Genomic DNA, 17,564 nt, shown 5'->3' with positions numbered 1-17,564 from the left:
CGGCGGCTCCTCTCGCGGGGATTGGCTGTTGGCGGCGTTGCGGCTAAGCTCGTGTGCGGCAGCAGTGTCGGCAGCGGCTGCAGGAAAAGGGATCGGCGCGATGGTGAGAAAGGCCTAAGCGGCTCCCCGAGCCCCCAACCTCTGGGGCGACCCCTGCTCGTATATCTTCTCCCAACGCGGTCTAGCGCGAGCATGCTATTGCCCGGCTCTCCAGCCTGTAGATCGATCCTTCTCCTTCCCGCCGCGGAAACGCTGGGCCTGGCACTAGGCCGCTGAGCCCCGGTCCGCCCTGCGGTTGCGCGCCAGCCTGATGGCTCCGGCAAGGCGTGCGGTGCGGAGGATGCGCTTCCTCCCTATTGCTGCTTGGTAGAACCCGGCGTTGGGATGCTGACCTGTCTCTGCAAACGCTCTGGCTTACTGTAGGAACAATGGGCGAGAGATGTCTGACAATCCTGTCTCTCCCCAAGCTTACAGCACCCAAAGTGTGGGCCAGGAGGAATCGTCTTTGCAGCGTGCTCAGCTATTCCCTCTTTGTTTTCTGTGCTTTGCCTTTTTGAAAATACGTGCAACCTTTTCTCTTTTCTGAGATGTACATGCTTGGTTTTGTGCTTCCCTTAGCCTTTAATCCTCTTTTTATCCTTATTTATATTCTTTGGGGCTGGAAGTTGAAAAGATAGGTTGGGCTGAGGGTCCAGGTTGCTTAGAACCTGGGTCGGTAGTATAGTGGATGGGGGCGGGGGGTGTTGTTTGGTCGGTTTTGGTTTTTTTGGGGGTTTTCTTTTGCTTATGTGTGTGTTTTGTAATTCACAAAAAGGAGATGCTCTCAGGGATTCTGAAGAATCATGATTACTTCCATACTTTAGTTTTCGTTTTCTGTTTGCCACAGTTATTAGCAGATTATGCATCTGTTGTTAACAAGGAACTTTTTCATGTACTTCTCTGAATGGAGATACTTCAGTGTTTGACCCAACATAGTCTCCCAAGGACTAGGAATTAGAAGACTGGGTTTCCAATTCTTGGTTTGTTATAAATAATAATGTGACCTTGGGTATGTCATTTCATCTCAGTGAGTTTCCTTCCTTTTATGTCACTATTTGGTTAGTTGTGTTAAAATACTTAGATTAAATGTGAGAAAAAGACAGCAGTTAGTAACAACCCATTCGCATTGAGCAGATATCTGTGATTAATTCCTTAATTCCGAGTAGAATTAAAAACTGGAGTTTGTATTTAAAGTCAACAGTTACTGGTTCAGAAGTCTTAAATTTTGTTGCCCTTACTGAACAACTTTAGTTTCTTTTTCTTCTCTCTGCCCCCATCTTTTTTCTTTTTGATAGTTTGGGAGAAGCATTTGAAGCTAAAGAGCCAACTGTATGTATTGTAGTATTTCTGCAACAGTAGGATGACTGTTCCCAGGGTTTGTGTTTATGAACTTTTTTTAAAAATTGGCAATGCCAGTGAGCTATTCATTAGAGTGAATCTGTGGGAGTGCAGATGCTGCTGGTATTTAATGGGAATAGACCATCGGTGCTGGTAAACATCCTACAATGTGCAGGACAGGCTCTGCAGCAAGGAATCTTCCAGCTCCAAATGTAGTGAGAAACTCCGAAATGGAAGCTCTAACAAGTCCCCCAGTGAGCATGAGATGGAAGGCTAAAGTCTGTCTGCTGTCCTTTGGGCATATTCACATTGCCTATTGATCAACTAGCTATTTTGTGTGATTTTAGTGTTTAAAAAATACATCAACTGGAGTTCCTGCCATGGCTCGGCGGTAATGAACACAACTAGTATCCATGAGGACTCAGGTTTGATCCCTGGCCTCGCTCAGAGGGTTAAGGATCCCGTATTGCTGTGAGCTGTGGTGTAGGTCACAGATGTGGCTCAGATCCTGAGTTGCTGTGGCTGCGGCGTAGGCCAGCAGCTACAGCTCTGATTTGAAGCCTAGCCTGGGAACTTCCATGTGCTGCACTTGCAGTCCTAAACAGACTAAATAAATAAATAAATAAATAAAGATAAAAGTACATCAACCCTCACCCCTTAAGGTGAGTCATCTCCAAGATGACTAATTTAATGGATTTTCTAGGGTGGTGTTATATTAATTTTTATTTATTTATTTGTTTTAATTTTCCTTTTTAGAGCCATACCTGCAGCATATTCAAGTTCTTAGGCCTAGGGGTCGAATCGGAGCTACAACTGCCGGCCACAGCATGCAGGATCCAAGCCTGTCTGTGACCTACACCACAGGTCACGGCAATGCAGGATCCTTTACCCACTGAGCAAGGCCAGGGATCTAACCACAACCTCATGCTTCCTAATTGGATTTGTCTCTCCTGCACCACGACAAGGAACTCCCATATCTGAGTTTTTATTAGGGACTTAATACAGCTAGAGATAGAAAGAGACCAGTGGAGATAGAAAACCTAAGTAAGTTTTCAATCCAGCTGGGAAGAAAGATGCAAAAGAAAAAAAAATAAACAGTACAAGGTAGCTATTGCTGAATACTTACAGACAGTAAGTGTAATAACAGTTTGAGAAAACAACCATTAAGAGTAAGAGACCTTGCAGAGGAGTTGTGAATCCAGCTTAATAACCAGTGATCATTTGTGTCATGTTGCAGATTTTATCTCGTACTAAGAATTTCTCAAGTATAAGTTAGAAACTTACATTAAAATCACTTTTCCCCCTGCAGTCTCACACCATTTTGCTGGTACAGCCTACCAAGAGGCCAGAAGGCAGAACTTATGCTGACTATGAATCTGTAAATGAATGCATGGAAGGTGAGTCTCATTTAGGACCTAGGTTTGTTTTTTCCTCCAGATTTCTTGAGGTGTTAATTCGAGCAGGGAAAGTAGATATTTAGGACCATGTTTGTTGAATATTTGAAATATTAATTATGCATGCTGTCTTATTAATTATGCATGCTGTCTTATCAAGCTCTTGTATATAATGAATGTCTTTCCCAAGCCTCTGATTGTTATGTAAAATTCTGTTATATATTGTTATTTTGTTGTAGTATGGAAGTATTTTACAGCTATCACTTATATATTCTGGATAAACTAAGCACTATAAAGTTGTTAAGGCAGGCAGGAGTGCCTACAGAACCAAATAATCTGCTTATAAGCAAATAAACATAGTTAAAAGCTGATTACAGTCCATAAGAATGTTTTTAGGAAATAATTAGCTCAGTGAATAAAGGCAAGTAGAACCAAATCAGTATAATTTATTGTGTATTTGATAAGATGGCACCACCCTGAAGGGAAGTATTAGCCTTCATTAAACTTTTCAGATGAGAGCACATAAATTGGATCATCACAAATTGGATTAATCCTTACATTTATTTATTTATTTATTTATTAAATGGGAGTTGAGGAGGAGATGAATGATGTTCAGACAAAAAAGATGTTTCAGATGTTTCCTTCAGGTTCTCGCTTGGGTTTTGGTGGTTGTTCTTTTTTTTCTTTTTTGCCACAGAGGCAGTATGTGGGAATTCCTGGGCCAGGGATTGAACTTAGACACAGCAGCAACCAGAGCCACATTGGCGAGAATGCAGGAGCTTCAACCCAGTAGGGCCATCAGAGAACTCCCTCATCCTTACATTTAATCATTATATCAAGTAAACCACTCGTGCACACCCTGCACCCTTTCTAATAAATTGTCCATTCTTCATTTCTTTTTTTATTTTTTTAATTACTCAAATGAATTTATCACATCTGTAGTTGTATAATGATCATAACAATCTGATTTCACAGGATTTCCACCCCACAACCCAAGCACATCCCCCCACCTCCCCAAACTATCTCCTCTGGAGACCATAAGTTTTCAATGTCTGTGAGTCAGCATCTGTTCTGCAAAGAAGTTAGTCTGTCCTTTTTTCAGATTCCACATGTCAGTGACAGCATTGGATGTTAGTGTCTCATTGTATGGCTGACTTCACTTAGCATGATAGTTTCTAGGTCCATCCATGTTGCAAAAAATGCTGGTATTTCGTTCTTTTTAATGGCTGAGTAATATTCCATTGTGTATATGTACCACATCTTCTTGATCCACTCCTCTGTCGATGGACATTTAGGTTGTTTCCATGTTTTGGCTATGTGTAAATAGTGCTGCAGTGAACAATGGGGTACGTGTGTCTTTGTGAGTCGTGGTTTTCTCTGGGTAGATGCCCAGGAGTGGGATTGCTACATCAAATGGTAGTTTTGTCACTTAGCAATATGTATTTAAGGTACTTCCCTTCATTTTGTAGCTTGATGGCCATGGCTTTTTTTTTTTTTTTTAATTAGAAATGGTGGTTTATTTTCCATCTCAAAAGCTAAAACAAAAAAAGGTAAAGTGAAGTTACTAGAATCAGTTGTCACAGGGTGGTAGCCAAATGGTAATTTTCTTATTTCCTTATTTTTCATTGTTTTAGTAGTTAATATTCCTCTGGAATACAGAGCTTTCCCTTCCCGCATCATTTTTTTAAATGAATGGTTTCCTTTTTTTTTTTTTGTCTTTTTAGGGTGCACCCGCGGCATATGGAGGTTCCCAGGCTAGGGGTCTAGTCGGAGCTGTAGCCACTGGCCTACGCCAGAGCCACAGCAACGAGGATCCAAGCCGTGTCTTTGACCTACACCACAGCTCACAGCAACGCCAGATTCTTAACCCACTGAGCAAGGCCAGGGATCAAACCTGCAACCTCATGGTTCCTAGTTGGATTCGTTAACCACTGAGATATGACAGGAACTTTGGTTTCAATTTTTTTATAGTAGTTTCAGGTTTACATGAAAATCGGTCAGAAAGTACAGTCCTATCACATACCTCTGCTTCTTTCTCACCCTCCCAGCTTTCCCTGTTATTTATATCCTGTATTAGTGTGGTGTGTTTGTTACAATTATAGAACCACTACTGATACATTATTAACTAAAGTACATAGTTTATATTAATACTTTTTGCTATGAACCGTTCTATGGATTTTAATCTGTATCTGTCATTTACTATCTAAAAATCCCCTTTGCTCCACCTACTCATTCATCCCTCCCTTCAAACCTCTGACAACCACTGATTTTTTTTTTTTTTTTTGCTGTTTAGGGCCACACTTGCAGCGTTTGGAGTTTCCCAGGCTAGGGGTCTAATTGGCCAAATTGGAGCCATAGCAATGTGGGATCAGAGCTGAGTTTGCGACCTACACCATGGCTCAGGGCAATGCTGGATCCTTAACCCACTGAGCGAGGCCAGGGACCAAACCAGCAACCTCAGGTTCCTAGTTGGATTCATTTCTGCTGCTCCACAAGGGGAAGGCCCACTGATCTTTTTAATGTGTCCATGGTTTCACCTTTTCCAAAATGTCCTTTGATTAGAATTAATAGCGCGTAGCTTTTTCAGATTGGCTCTTTCACCTAGCAATATCCTTCTAAGGTTTCTCCATGTCTTTTCATGGACCAATAGCTGATTTCTTTTAATTCCTGAATAATACTCATTTGTATGGATATACTGCTTTTTGGTTATCCATTTGCCTATTGAAGGCATCTTGGTTGCTTCCAAGTTTTGGCTGTTACAAAGATTCCTAGGCAGGTTTTGTGTAGACCTCAACTTTCAGCTCCTTTGGGTAAATACTGAGGCGTGTGATTGTTGGCTCATGTGATGAGGTTTCATTTAGTTTTGTAAGAAATTAACAAGCTTCAGATGTGGCTGTATCATTTTGGATTCCTGTCAGCAGTGAATGAGAGATCCTGGAGCAACATTTGGTGTTCTCAGTATTTGGGGGTTTTGCCATTCTAATAGAGGTATAGTGATGGCTCATTGTTTTAACTTACTGTTTCCTTATGTCATGATGTTGAGCATCTTTTCATAATGCTTATTTGCCTTTTGTATGTCTTCTCTGGTGAGCTGTTTATTTCAGATCTTTTGCCCATTTTTAAATTTGTTTTCTTATTGTTGAGCTTTAGAGTGCTTTGCATGTTTATGGTAACAGTCATTTATCAGATAGATGTTTTGCAAAGATTTTTCTTCTAGTCTGTGGCTTATCTTTGCACTTTTTTCTTTTTTTTGTTTTGTTTTGTTTTGTTTTTGTGTTTTTTTGTTTTTTTAATGGCCACAGCTGGGGCACTGCCAAAGCCTTCAACCCACTGTGCCAGGCCAGGGATCAAACCTGAGCCTTCACAATGACCTTAGCCACTACAGTCAGATTCTTTTTGTTTTGTTTTTTGTTTTTTCTTTTTGCCTTTTCTAGGGCCGCTTCCTGCGGCACATGGAGGTTCCCAGGCTAGGGGTCCAATCGGAGCTATAGCCACCAGCCTACACCAGAGCCACAGCAACGAGGATCCGAGCCGCGTCTTCGACCTACACCACAGCTCACGGCAACACCAGATCCTTAACCCGCTGAGCAAGGCCAGGGATCAAACCCGAAACCTCATGGTTCCCAGTCGGATTCGTTAGCCACTGCACCACAATGGGAACTCCCTGCAGTCAGATTCTTTTTTTTTTTTTTGGTCTTTTTTTGTCTTTTTGTTGTTGTTGTTGCCATTTCTTGGGCCGCTCCCTCGGCATGTGGAGGTTCCCAGGCCAGGGGTCGAACTGGAGCTGTAGCCACCAGCCTACGCCAGAGCCACAGCAACGCGGGATCCGAGCCTTGTCTGCAACCTACACCACAGCTCACGGCAACGCCGGATCGTTAACCCACTGAGCAAGGGCAGGGACCGAACCCGCAACCTCATGGTTCCTAGTCGGATTCGTTAACCACTGCGCCACGACGGGAACTCCACAGTCAGATTCTTAACCCACTGCACTACAGTGGGATCTCCTTTTCACTTTCTCTTTGTTTTTTGTTTGTTTGTTTGTTTTAGTTTGGTTTGGCTTGGTTTTGTTTGTTTGCTTTGCTTTTTAGGGCTGCTTCTGTGGCATATGGAGGTTTCCAAGTTAGGGGTCCAATCAGAGCTGCAGCTGCCAGCCTGCACCACAGCCACAGCAATGCCAGATCTGACCTGCGTCTGCAACCTACACCTCACCAGGGCCTTACCCCACTGAGCCAGGCCAGGGATCAAACCTAGCCAGGGATCAAACCTGAGTCCTCATGGATACCAGTCAGGTTCCTTACCACTGAGCCACAAGGGGAACTCCCTTCACTTTCTTGATAGTGTCCTTTGAAGCACAAAGATTTACATTTTAATGAAGTTAAGCTTGCTTTTTTGTTCTTCTGTTGCTTGTGGTTTTGATGTCATATTAAACTGTTGCCTGGAGTTCCCATCGTGGCAAAGCAGAAATGAATCGGATCCTTAACCCACTGAGCAAGGGCAGGGATCGAACCCGCAACCTCTTGGTTCCTAGTCAGATTTGTTAACCACTGCGCCACAACAGGAACTCCAGTGCCTATGTTTTTTTCAAAGAGTTTTATAGTTTTGATTTTGGCATTTAGGTCTCTGGGGCATTTTGAGTGAATATTTATATATGTTGTGAGATAATTGGTTCAAGTTTCTTTTGTTTTTGTTTGTTTGTTTGTCTTTTTGCTATTTCTTGGGCCGCTCCCTCGGCATATGGAGCTTCCCAGGCTAGGGGTCGAATCGGAGCTGTAGCCACTGGCCTAAGCCAGAGCCACAGCAACACGGGATCCGAGCCACGTCTGCAACCTACACCACAGCTCACGGCAACGCCAGATCGTTAACCCACTGAGCGAGGGCAGGGACCGAACCCTCAACCTCATGGTTCCTAGTCGGATTCGTTAACCACTGCGCCACGACGGGAACTCCCCCAAGTTTCTTTTGTATGTGAGTGTACAGTTGTCCTAGCACCATTTGTTGCTAAAACTATTCTTGCTTCATTGAATTGTCTTGGTATCCTTGTCAAAGAACAGTTGGCCATAAATGTAAGGGTTTATTTGTGGACTCTTGTTTCTATTCCATTAATCTATGCGCTTGTTCTTATGCATAATAAGTGCTACAGTGTTTGTTTTGGAGGGGGCTTCTGGGCCAGATCATGTGGAAGTTCCCAGCCAGGGATAGAACCCAAACCACAGCAGCGACCCAAGATACTGCAGTGACAATGCAAGATCCTCAACCCACTGTGCCACAAGGGAAACCCCACAGTCTTGATTACAGTAGTTTTGTTGTAAGTTTTGAAATCAGGCAGTGTGTCTTCCAAAGTTGTTCTTCTGCAAGATTGTTTTGGCTATCCCAGGTCTCTTTTATTTCTGCTTCAAATTGAGAGTCAAACCTGTCAATTTGTACAGAAGTGCCGTGGATTCTGATAGGGATTGCCTTGAATCTATAGATCATTTGGGGCAGTATTAATTACCATGTTGATAAGTTGCCTAATCCATGAACACGAAGGTATTATTCCATTTATTTAAGTCTTTACTTTCAATGATGTTTTGTTTTCAGTAAATTCTTTTTTTTTTTTTTTGCTTTTTTAGGGCCGCACTTGCAGCATATGGACGTTCCCAGGCTAGGGATCTAATCAGAGCTGTAACTGCTGGCCTACACCACAGCCACAGTAACACAGGATCTGAGCTGCGTCTGCGACCTACACCACAGCGGATCCTTAACCCACTGAGCAAGGCCAGGGATCGAACCCACAACTGCATGGTTCCTAGTTGGATTTGTTTCAGCTGTGCCACAAAGGGAACTCCTTCAGTAAATTCTTAAGTCTCTTATGAAATTTTTTCCTAAGACTTTTAGATGCTGTTGTACGTGGAGCTGTGTTCTTTGTTTCACTTTTAGATTGCTTATTGTTAGGGTATAGAAAGAATTGATTTTTGTATATTGGTCTTATATTATGCTTGCTGCATTCATTTATTAGTTCTAATAGTTTGTCTGTGTTTTGCTTAATATTCCTTAGGATATTCTTTATACAAGATCATGTCATCTGTGAACAGAGATAGATGCACTTCTTCCTGTCAAATTTTAGTCTGTTATTTTTTTCTTGCCAAATCACCTGCCTGGAACTTCTAATACAATGTTGAATACAGGTGGCAAGAGCAAATATTCTAGTGTTCTTCTGATCTGAGCAGGAAAGCATTCAGTCTTTCATAGTTAAGTATGGTGATAGCAGTGGGTCAGTGCCACAATGAATTTACTTTCTTTTAAATTTCCTTTCCAGGAGTTCCCGTTGCGGCTCAGTGGTTAACGAATCCGACTAGGAACCATGAGGTTGAGGGTTCAATCCCTGGCCTTGCTCAGTGGGTTAAGGTTCCGGCGTTGCCGTGAGCTGTGGTGTAGGTTGCAGACGCAGCTCGGATCCCGCATTTCTGTGGCTCTGGCTTAGGCCTGTGGCTGTGGCTCCGATTAGACCCCTACCTAGCCTGGGAACCTCCATATGCTGCTGGAGCGGCCCTAGAAAAGACAAAAAAAATTAAATAAATTTCCTTTCCATTTCACCCTTTTTATTCAGAATCCATGAGTAACATTCTCTTATCACAGTGTAGTGTACCAGTACCAATCAAAAACCCTAGGAGTTCCTGCTGTGGCTCAGTTGGTTAATGATCTGGCTTATTTCTCTGGAGGCCCCGGTTCAATTCCTGACCTGGGGTAGGTCACAGCTAAGGCTCAGCTTCAGCCTCTGGCCCAGGAACTTCAGTATACCCCAGAGGCAGCCGAAAAAAGAAAAGAAGAAAAAAAACCTAAAAAATCCCTTACTGAGATAGCTATTGATAATTCTGTGGTTGAATATAACTTTGTAGTAGGAAATTTATGAAGTCAGTTTCGAGGTACACGAAGACCTGTATGTCTAGAATAGGACATGTTGTTTTCAGACAGTTCTTCACTTGTCCATTCATCATATAGTATCCTTAGAAGAACTTATTAGTGGGAATGGACTGAAAAGGTTATATTTCCATTTTGTGGGAACAAGAGAGGAGTGTGTCAGTGAATAAAAATTAAATTTAAAATGTGCTCTTTAGGGAGTTCCCGTTGTGGCTCAGTGGTAACGAACACAACACAGTATCCATGATGATGCGGGTTTGATCCCTGGCCTTGCTCTGTGGGTTAAGGATCTGGCATTGGCCGTGAGCTGTGGAGTAGGTCACGGACACGACTAGGATCTGGCATTCCTCTGGCTATGGCTTAGGCTGGCAGCTTTAGTTCTGATTCACTCCCTAGCCTGGAAACCTCCATATGCTGTGGGTACAGCCCTAAAAAGACCAAATAAAAAGAGAAAGCTGCTCTTTAGATGATTATGTTAATAACATGGGTTTGCTACCAGTGATTTTGTTGATTATTATCTTTTTAAAACTTTTATTTTTCTTTTGGGAGGTGTGTGCGTGCTCTTTAGGGCCACATACTTCAGCATATGGAGGTTCTCAGGCTAGGGGTCCAATCAGAGCTACAGCTGCCGACCTGTGCCACAGCCACAGCCATGGGGCATCCGAGCTGCATCTTCAACCTACACCACAGCTCACAGCAATGCCAGATCCTTAACCCACTGAACAAGGCCAGGGATCAACCTGAATCCTCATGTTTCCTAGTTGGATTCATTTCCGCTGCGCCACTACGGGAACTCCTAAAACATTTTTAATATTTATTTGTTTATTAAGGTAAAGCTGATTTACAGTGTTGTGTCAATTTCTTTTATACAGCCAAATGACCCATTCTGTGTGTATGTATATATGTATACACACATTCCTTTTCTTAGATTATCTTCCATCATGGTCTATCCCAAAATCTTTTTTTTTTTTTTTGTCTTTTTGCTATTTCTTGGGCCGCTCCCGCGGCATATGGAGGTTCCCAGGCTAGGGGTCCAATCGGAGCTGTAGCCACCGGCCTACACCAGAGCCATAGCAACTCAGGATCCGAGCCGCGTCTGCAACCTACACCACAGCTCACGGCAACGCCGGATCGTTAACCCACTGAGCAAGGGCAGGGACCAAACCCGCAACCTCATGGTTCCTAGTCGGATTCGTTAACCACTGCGCCACGACGGGAACTAACTCCAAGATCATTTTTTTATTACTTATATTTGAGTACTTGTATGCTTACTATACATGCTAATCCTTTGTATGCAATATTTCACATAATCTTCAGAACTCTATAAAGAGACACCATTTGACAGGTAGGGTTCACAGGGTGGAGTCACTAGTAAAGGACAGAGCTAGAATTCGAGTCTCTGAATCCAGAGTCCAGGATCTTAAGTACTCTGTTAAGACAATCACTTCTTCATTGCAAGTTTTTTTGGGTTTTTTTGTTTGTTTTTGTCTATTTTAGGGCTGCAACTGTAGCATATGGAAGTTCCCAGGTCAAAGTGGAGCTGCAGATGCTGGCCTATACCACAGCCATAGCAACACCAGATCCAAGCTGCGTCTGTCACTTACACCTCAGCTCATGGCAATGCTGGATCCTTGACCCAGTGAACAAAGCCAGCCATTGAACCCACATCCTCATGGATACCAGTCAGGTTCATTACCACTGAGCCACAACAGGAACTCCACATTGTGTCAAAATTTGAAAGTAGAATGGGAGAGTATTCATTTGTCATCCATTATTCTCAAGTGTGGTGTTTTTTAAAAATTTGCTAGTGGCAACAACTACAACACAAGTGGTCAACTTAACTGTTGTTTTCCCAGCCCAAGTTTATAAGAGGAAATACTATATAACCGTATAACACCACTCATATCTAAAGTTCATACAATTATACGGTCTTGATTTTTTTTCCCTTCTCTCTTAGGTGTTTGTAAAATGTATGAAGAACATCTGAAGAGAATGAATCCCAACAGCCCCTCTATCACATATGATATCAGTCAGTTGTTTGATTTTATCGATGATCTGGCAGACCTCAGCTGCCTTGTGTAAGTATTAGCCACTCTACCTCTTAAATTGTATTTTTCTATTATTTGTTCGTCTGTTTGAGGTGACTTATGATATTGGGAGCTCACTGTGCCTGACACCGTTCTTCGCATTTTGCCTAGAAGATAGTAATTAATATTTCTTATACATGCAGCTCATAAATTAAGTTGGCAACATAGAGCTGGACGCTAAAATCTTAAGAACTTTACTAATTGAAACAGTATGAATCAACTTTGCACTGAGAACTTGGTTCCTTAAACTGAATAATCCTTTTCTTAGTTTTTTTTTCCATTATTGTCTTTATCCTAAAGCAGTTTGCTTTGGATTAAAACTAATATTCTTTTTTGTTGTTGTTGTTTGTTTTTTATCTTCTTAGGGCTGCACCCGCAGCATGTGGAAGTTCCCAGGCTAGGGGATCTAATAGGAGCTGTTGCTGCCAGCCTATGCCACAGCCACGCCAGATCCGAGCTGCGTATGTGACCTATACCACAGCGTGGCAATGCCTGATCCTTAACCCACTGAGCGAGGCCAGGAATCAAACCTGAAACCTCATGGTTCCTGGTCAGATTCGTTTCTGCTGCATCCCGGGAACTCTCAATATTATTCTGTTTTCATGACTTTTTTTTTTTTGGCCACACTCGTGGCATCTGGAAGTTCCCAGGTCAGGGATTGAATCTGAGCTACAGCTGCTACCTCCGCTGCAGCTGCAGCAATGCTAGCTCCTTAACCCACTGCACCACAGCAGGAACTCCTTCATCTTTGTGCTATATAATGTAAACCAGAAACTACATCTAGCATGCTAAAATGATTTCTCATATTTGCCTTATTAAAGCAAAACAAAGACTAATTACGTGTTATGTAGAACTATATATATTATAATAATTATTTATTATAGATAATTCCAGCTACAGTAGTTCAGATAGTATAAAAGAGAAGTTAATGGTAACCTATAGTTTTTAATTGTCTGGAAAACTGTAAACTAGCTATTTTTAATCTCTAATGTGAACTTTGGCCTCTGAAAACTTTTAGAATCAAATATATGGTTTAGGACCATTTTGTCCTTATGACTTTGATATTTGAATCAAGAGAAGTAAGATTTCCAGAATTATTTCTGACAAGGTCTCCTATTGCCACGACATTTCCTATGACAGCACATCCTGCTCCTCTCCTTAATTAAAGATTGTGCACCTGGCCTGTTACTCTTCAGACAAGGAATTGAGTTCGTTTTTGGTTTGTTAATTGTTGTGGACTCGTTGGTTTTATTAAGTTTAACTGGCAGTGACATAGGACAGTTTTTGATTATTTTTAAACCAATAGAGAATGGAATAAATAAAAGTGTACTTTGTTAAGCCCAGAACAAACTGACCGTGCATTAATAATAAAATTCACACACCGAGGGTTTGTGTGGTTTTTTTTTTTTTTTTTTTCTTAGGGCCACACTTGTGGCCTATGGAGGTTCCCAGGCTAGGGGTCGAATCTGAACTACAGCTGCCGGCCTACACCACAGCCACAGCAATGTAGGATCCGAGCCGAGTCTGCAACCTAGACACAGCCTATGACAATGCCGGATCCTTAGCCCCCTGATTGAGGCCGGGCCAGGGCTTGAACCCACAACCTCATGGTTACCAGTCAGGTTCATTACCACTGAGCCACGACAGGGACTCCCATGGAGGGTTTGTATTTCACATATTTGAAGTCAGAGTATAAATTTCTTCACATTTCTCTGATCTGTAAGGTTTTTGGTTTTTTTGTTTTAATAAGTTTTTTTAAGAGTAAGATAACAGCCTTTTGAAGATGTGGGCTTTTCTCGTTTGCTTAGAGAGAGAGGGACGTTTGCATCCTTGGTTACTGTAATGAGGAGGACCTCCTTCCTAATAAGGAAGACCATTTGGTATCAGTTAAAAAAAAAAGACCCCGGCTAATTTCCCTGCTCAGATCCACAGCTTCCGTTCTTATATAAACCTGCATTCATTGGCCATACACTAGGCTAAAATATTTATGCCAGCAGTTAGGGATTTTATTCATGTGTTTAGCATTTAATTGTCTCATTTTCAAGTAGCAGTTAACATAAAGAAGGCATTATTACTACTTTAAGTTGGAAAATAGCATGCAAGTTGATGGATTCCTTAATGTTCACAATCCAAAGTGATCTCGGTTTGTGAACATTTAGGTCTAAATAAGGCTGTCCCATCTAAACTGTAATTCTGAAACATTTTGTTCATTTTTAAATTCTTTTTTTTTTTTTTTGTCTTTTTGCCATTTCTTGGGCTGCTCCCGCGGCATATGGAGGTTCCCAGGCTAGGGGTCTAATTGGAGCTGTAGCTGCCAGCCTATGCCAGAGCCACAGCAACATGGGATCCGAGCCGTGTCTGCGACCTACACCACAACTCACGGCAATGCTGGATCCTTAACCCACTGAGTGAGGGCACGGATCGAACCCGCAATCTCGTGGTTCCTAGTCGGATTCGTTAACCACTGCGCCACGACAGGAACTCCCATTTTTATATTCTTTTCCAGTGTTAAATATTGTAGTCTGTTCTGCCATACCTGAAAGTAGACTAGATTGGCACTTGTTTAACTAGGAAGATGAACAAAGGATAATCAAAATTGGTTTACTTTTTAGGAGTATTTCTCATTGGGAGTTGCCGTTGTGGCTCAGCAGTTTAAGAACCTGACTAGTATCCATGAGAATGCCGTCTCAACCCCTGGCTTGAGCTGTGGGTTAAGGACCTGGCATTGCTGCAAGCTGCAGCATAGCTCAAGCTTGGATCTGGCATTGCTGTGGCTTCAGCATAGGCCAACAGCTGCAGCTCCAATTGGATCTGTAGCCTGGGTGCCCCTAAAAAGAAGGGGAAAAAAAGTTTCTCATTGTAGCAAAAAGACATTAGTAAAAAGCCAGATGTTTTGTAAAAGTAAGAAGCTTGTGCATTTTCAATGAACCAGATTCTGATCTTACCACTCGGGGATAGAATATGATAGCACTGTGAAGCATTGCTACTTTGGAATTTGTTTCTTTTCAAAAAGCAGAGCATAGGTTTCTAGCTCAGTGGTTAACAGTAAGGACTCTGGTCTGGAGTGTTCTACTCCTTGCCCAAATTCACTTAGCTAATTAATTATTGCACTTTTTTGAGCTTTGGTTTTCTCCTTTATAAAAAATGGATAATTATATCTACTCACAGAATTGTGAACAGGATTAAATGAGTTCATTCAGATGAGCACTTAAAGCAATACCTAGCAGTTGGCAACCTTTTTTTTTTTTTTTTTTGGTCTTTTAAGGCCACACCAGTTGCATATGGAGCTTCCCAGGCTAGGGGTTGAATTGGAGCTGTAGCCGCCAGTCTACATTGCAGCCACAGCAACTTGGGATCTGAGCCTCATCTGTGACCTACACCACAGCTCATGGCATCGCTGGATCCTTAACCCACTGAATGAGGCAGGGATCAAACCCGAGTCTTCATGGATGCTAGTCCATGGTTTCGTTAACCACTGAGCCACGCATGACAGGAACTCCTGGCAACTTCTTAATAGGTGTTTAGTATCAATTTGTATTGAGGTGTACGTGATTTTTTGCTGAGAAGCTAACAAATGAAACTTCTGGCTAAAATGAAACTGATGGATAAATTAGGTATTTTATTTTACTAAGATATGCCCTGTGTTTTTTTGATTTGGGGTTTTTGTTGTTTTAAGGCAAGCTACATCTTTACCTCTCTTGAATGCCATGGGCGTTTCTACCAGATGGTGCACATGGCTTTGAAACACTTTGAGGTGTTTCAAAGTGTATAGCTTTGTATTTGTGTGATCTCTGCTTGCTTATTGCTTTTTTATACTATCACTTTAACTCTTAAAAACGAATTTATTGCTTAACTAGCTAGAAACTGGAATGTTTCTAATTTTTGAGTCCTCTGGAGTTCCCATTGTGGCTCAATGGGTTAAGAACCTGGCTAATATCCATGAGGATGCAGGTTCGATCCCTGGCCTCACTTAGTGGTTTAAGGATCCATTGTTGCTGTGGCTATGGTGTAGGCTGGCAGCCATAGCTCTGATTCAACCCCTAGCCTGGGAACTTCCATATGCTGCAGGTGCAGCCCTAAAAGGTGGGAAGTGGGGGGAGAGAAAAAGAATTTCTGGGTTCTTTTAGGGTACCTTGAGTGATTTGGCTATTAAATGATGCCTTGTGCTCCCAATACCCTGGAATCCTATTGGAATTTCTTTGCTAATGCCACTCCTTACCCTTCCTAGCCTCTAGCATTGTTTATATTAAAAAGCAAATCCTAAAATACTGGATGTGTATAAAATTTTTCTTCATACTTTTCAGGGAAGGAAGCTTTGTGGCATTAACATATTTTTAAAGGTTTTTTTGTTGATTCGGAGTAAATTTTAGCAAATCTGAAATTTTAGTGCTTGGGTTTAGTTTGTAATCACTGAAAAAACCATAAAAATGATAACTGCAGGAAAAAGAACATGTGGTTTCTGGTCATACTTTGTCAAGAAGGAGATATGTAACACATGGAGCATTTCTCTTAAGATCTCTAGGCCTTGTTTTCTTATTCTGCTGCAAGGTTGTATTAGGTGATCTAAACTTCATAGTGCTTAAAATTCAAGTTACATAATCAGCTCTTTTATGTTTTTGTTAAGCATGAACATGTGGACATCTGCGCCCTCATTTGGGCAGTTATACTTTGGGGTTTTAAAAATATGGTAGTAATTGGCCATTGTAACCTTGCTTATTATTACCTTTCTGTTCCTCAGTTACCGAGCTGATACCCAGACATACCAGCCTTACAACAAAGACTGGATTAAAGAGAAGATCTACGTGCTCCTTCGTCGGCAGGCCCAGCAGGCCGGGAAATAGTTGAGTTTGGAAGCGTTGGGGGGGCGGGGGGGGGGCTTGGAACACAGGCGTGTACAGCGTGCTGTAGCGGAAGATTTGTATGATAGTAGTCCTGTTTCCATTTGGTACACTCTAGCCAAGGTCGAATGTATTAGATGAAATGTGAGGGTTTTGTTCAATCTGAAACCCCCATTGCTCCCCCTTCCCCCCCCTTTTTTTTACTTAAACATTTTTATGATGCTTTAGACGGAAGTTGGTTTTTGTCAGTTAGCATTGGTTCCAGTCCTTCAAACTGTTCGTATCTGCTTTATAACATTCACTGTACTAACCCTTCAGATCAGGGTGGGGGTGGTGGCACAGTTATGTCCTAAAGATGAAGTCTTAGGTGAAAAACAAAAAACGAATAAATGTTCTTTAGTTATATTTTCCCTTGAGTGATTTTGTTTGTTTTTTTTTGGTGTTTTGTTTGTTTGGTTTTGTTTTTTTTTTTTTGTCTCTGAACTGAATTGGATTTTCTTGCAAAGCATTATCAGTTTCTAAACTAATAGCCTGCTACGTGAATTTGAAGAAAGCCTATATATGTGCTGAATATATTTTACTGTGGTTTATATGAAGCTAAAGAGCTTTTATCTCATTTTTCCAGCCTTGTAAGTGACTCTCAATTGTATCGCCAAGGTCTGTACTTATTGTTGATGCAAACATTATGAAACTCTTTCTGGTGGTAGAGCTTAACTAACTACTTCAGCAGCCAGGTCAGTTCTTTAGCTTTGGTGCTATACTTTTTTAGAAGATCCTTGTGCCTTCTCATAGCCTTTAGCAGCTGAATGTTGATTACCACTCCTGTGTGAAAGCTATGAAGGTGAGGGGAAAACCACAGAAAAATACAGGATAATCCTGCTTTTAATGTGGTCAATTGTGACTTGAACATACAGTGTGTTTGTGTGTGTATATATATATAGCCTTTTTAGGGCCACACCCATAGCATATTA

The 17,564-nt window shown here is 41.8% G+C and overlaps 1 protein-coding gene across 1 annotated transcript; it reads left to right on the top strand.

Moving 5' to 3' along the window:
* Window positions 1-2: 2 nt before the first annotated feature.
* ERH (ERH mRNA splicing and mitosis factor) lies at window positions 3-16,998 on the top strand. The gene is made up of 4 exons (XM_047796686.1): window positions 3-103; window positions 2,687-2,774; window positions 11,626-11,746; window positions 16,494-16,998. Exons 1-4 carry the CDS (start codon window positions 101-103, stop codon window positions 16,594-16,596), a joined length of 315 nt encoding a protein of 104 aa, XP_047652642.1. The 5' UTR covers window positions 3-100; the 3' UTR covers window positions 16,597-16,998.
* Window positions 16,999-17,564: the final 566 nt, after the last annotated feature.

The sequence above is a fragment of the Phacochoerus africanus genome, chromosome 9, assembly GCF_016906955.1.
Source record: "Phacochoerus africanus isolate WHEZ1 chromosome 9, ROS_Pafr_v1, whole genome shotgun sequence".
NCBI lineage: Eukaryota > Metazoa > Chordata > Mammalia > Artiodactyla > Suidae > Phacochoerus > Phacochoerus africanus.
The sequence above is the reverse complement of the archived record's forward strand: the minus strand, read 5'-3'. Positions and strand labels throughout refer to the sequence as shown.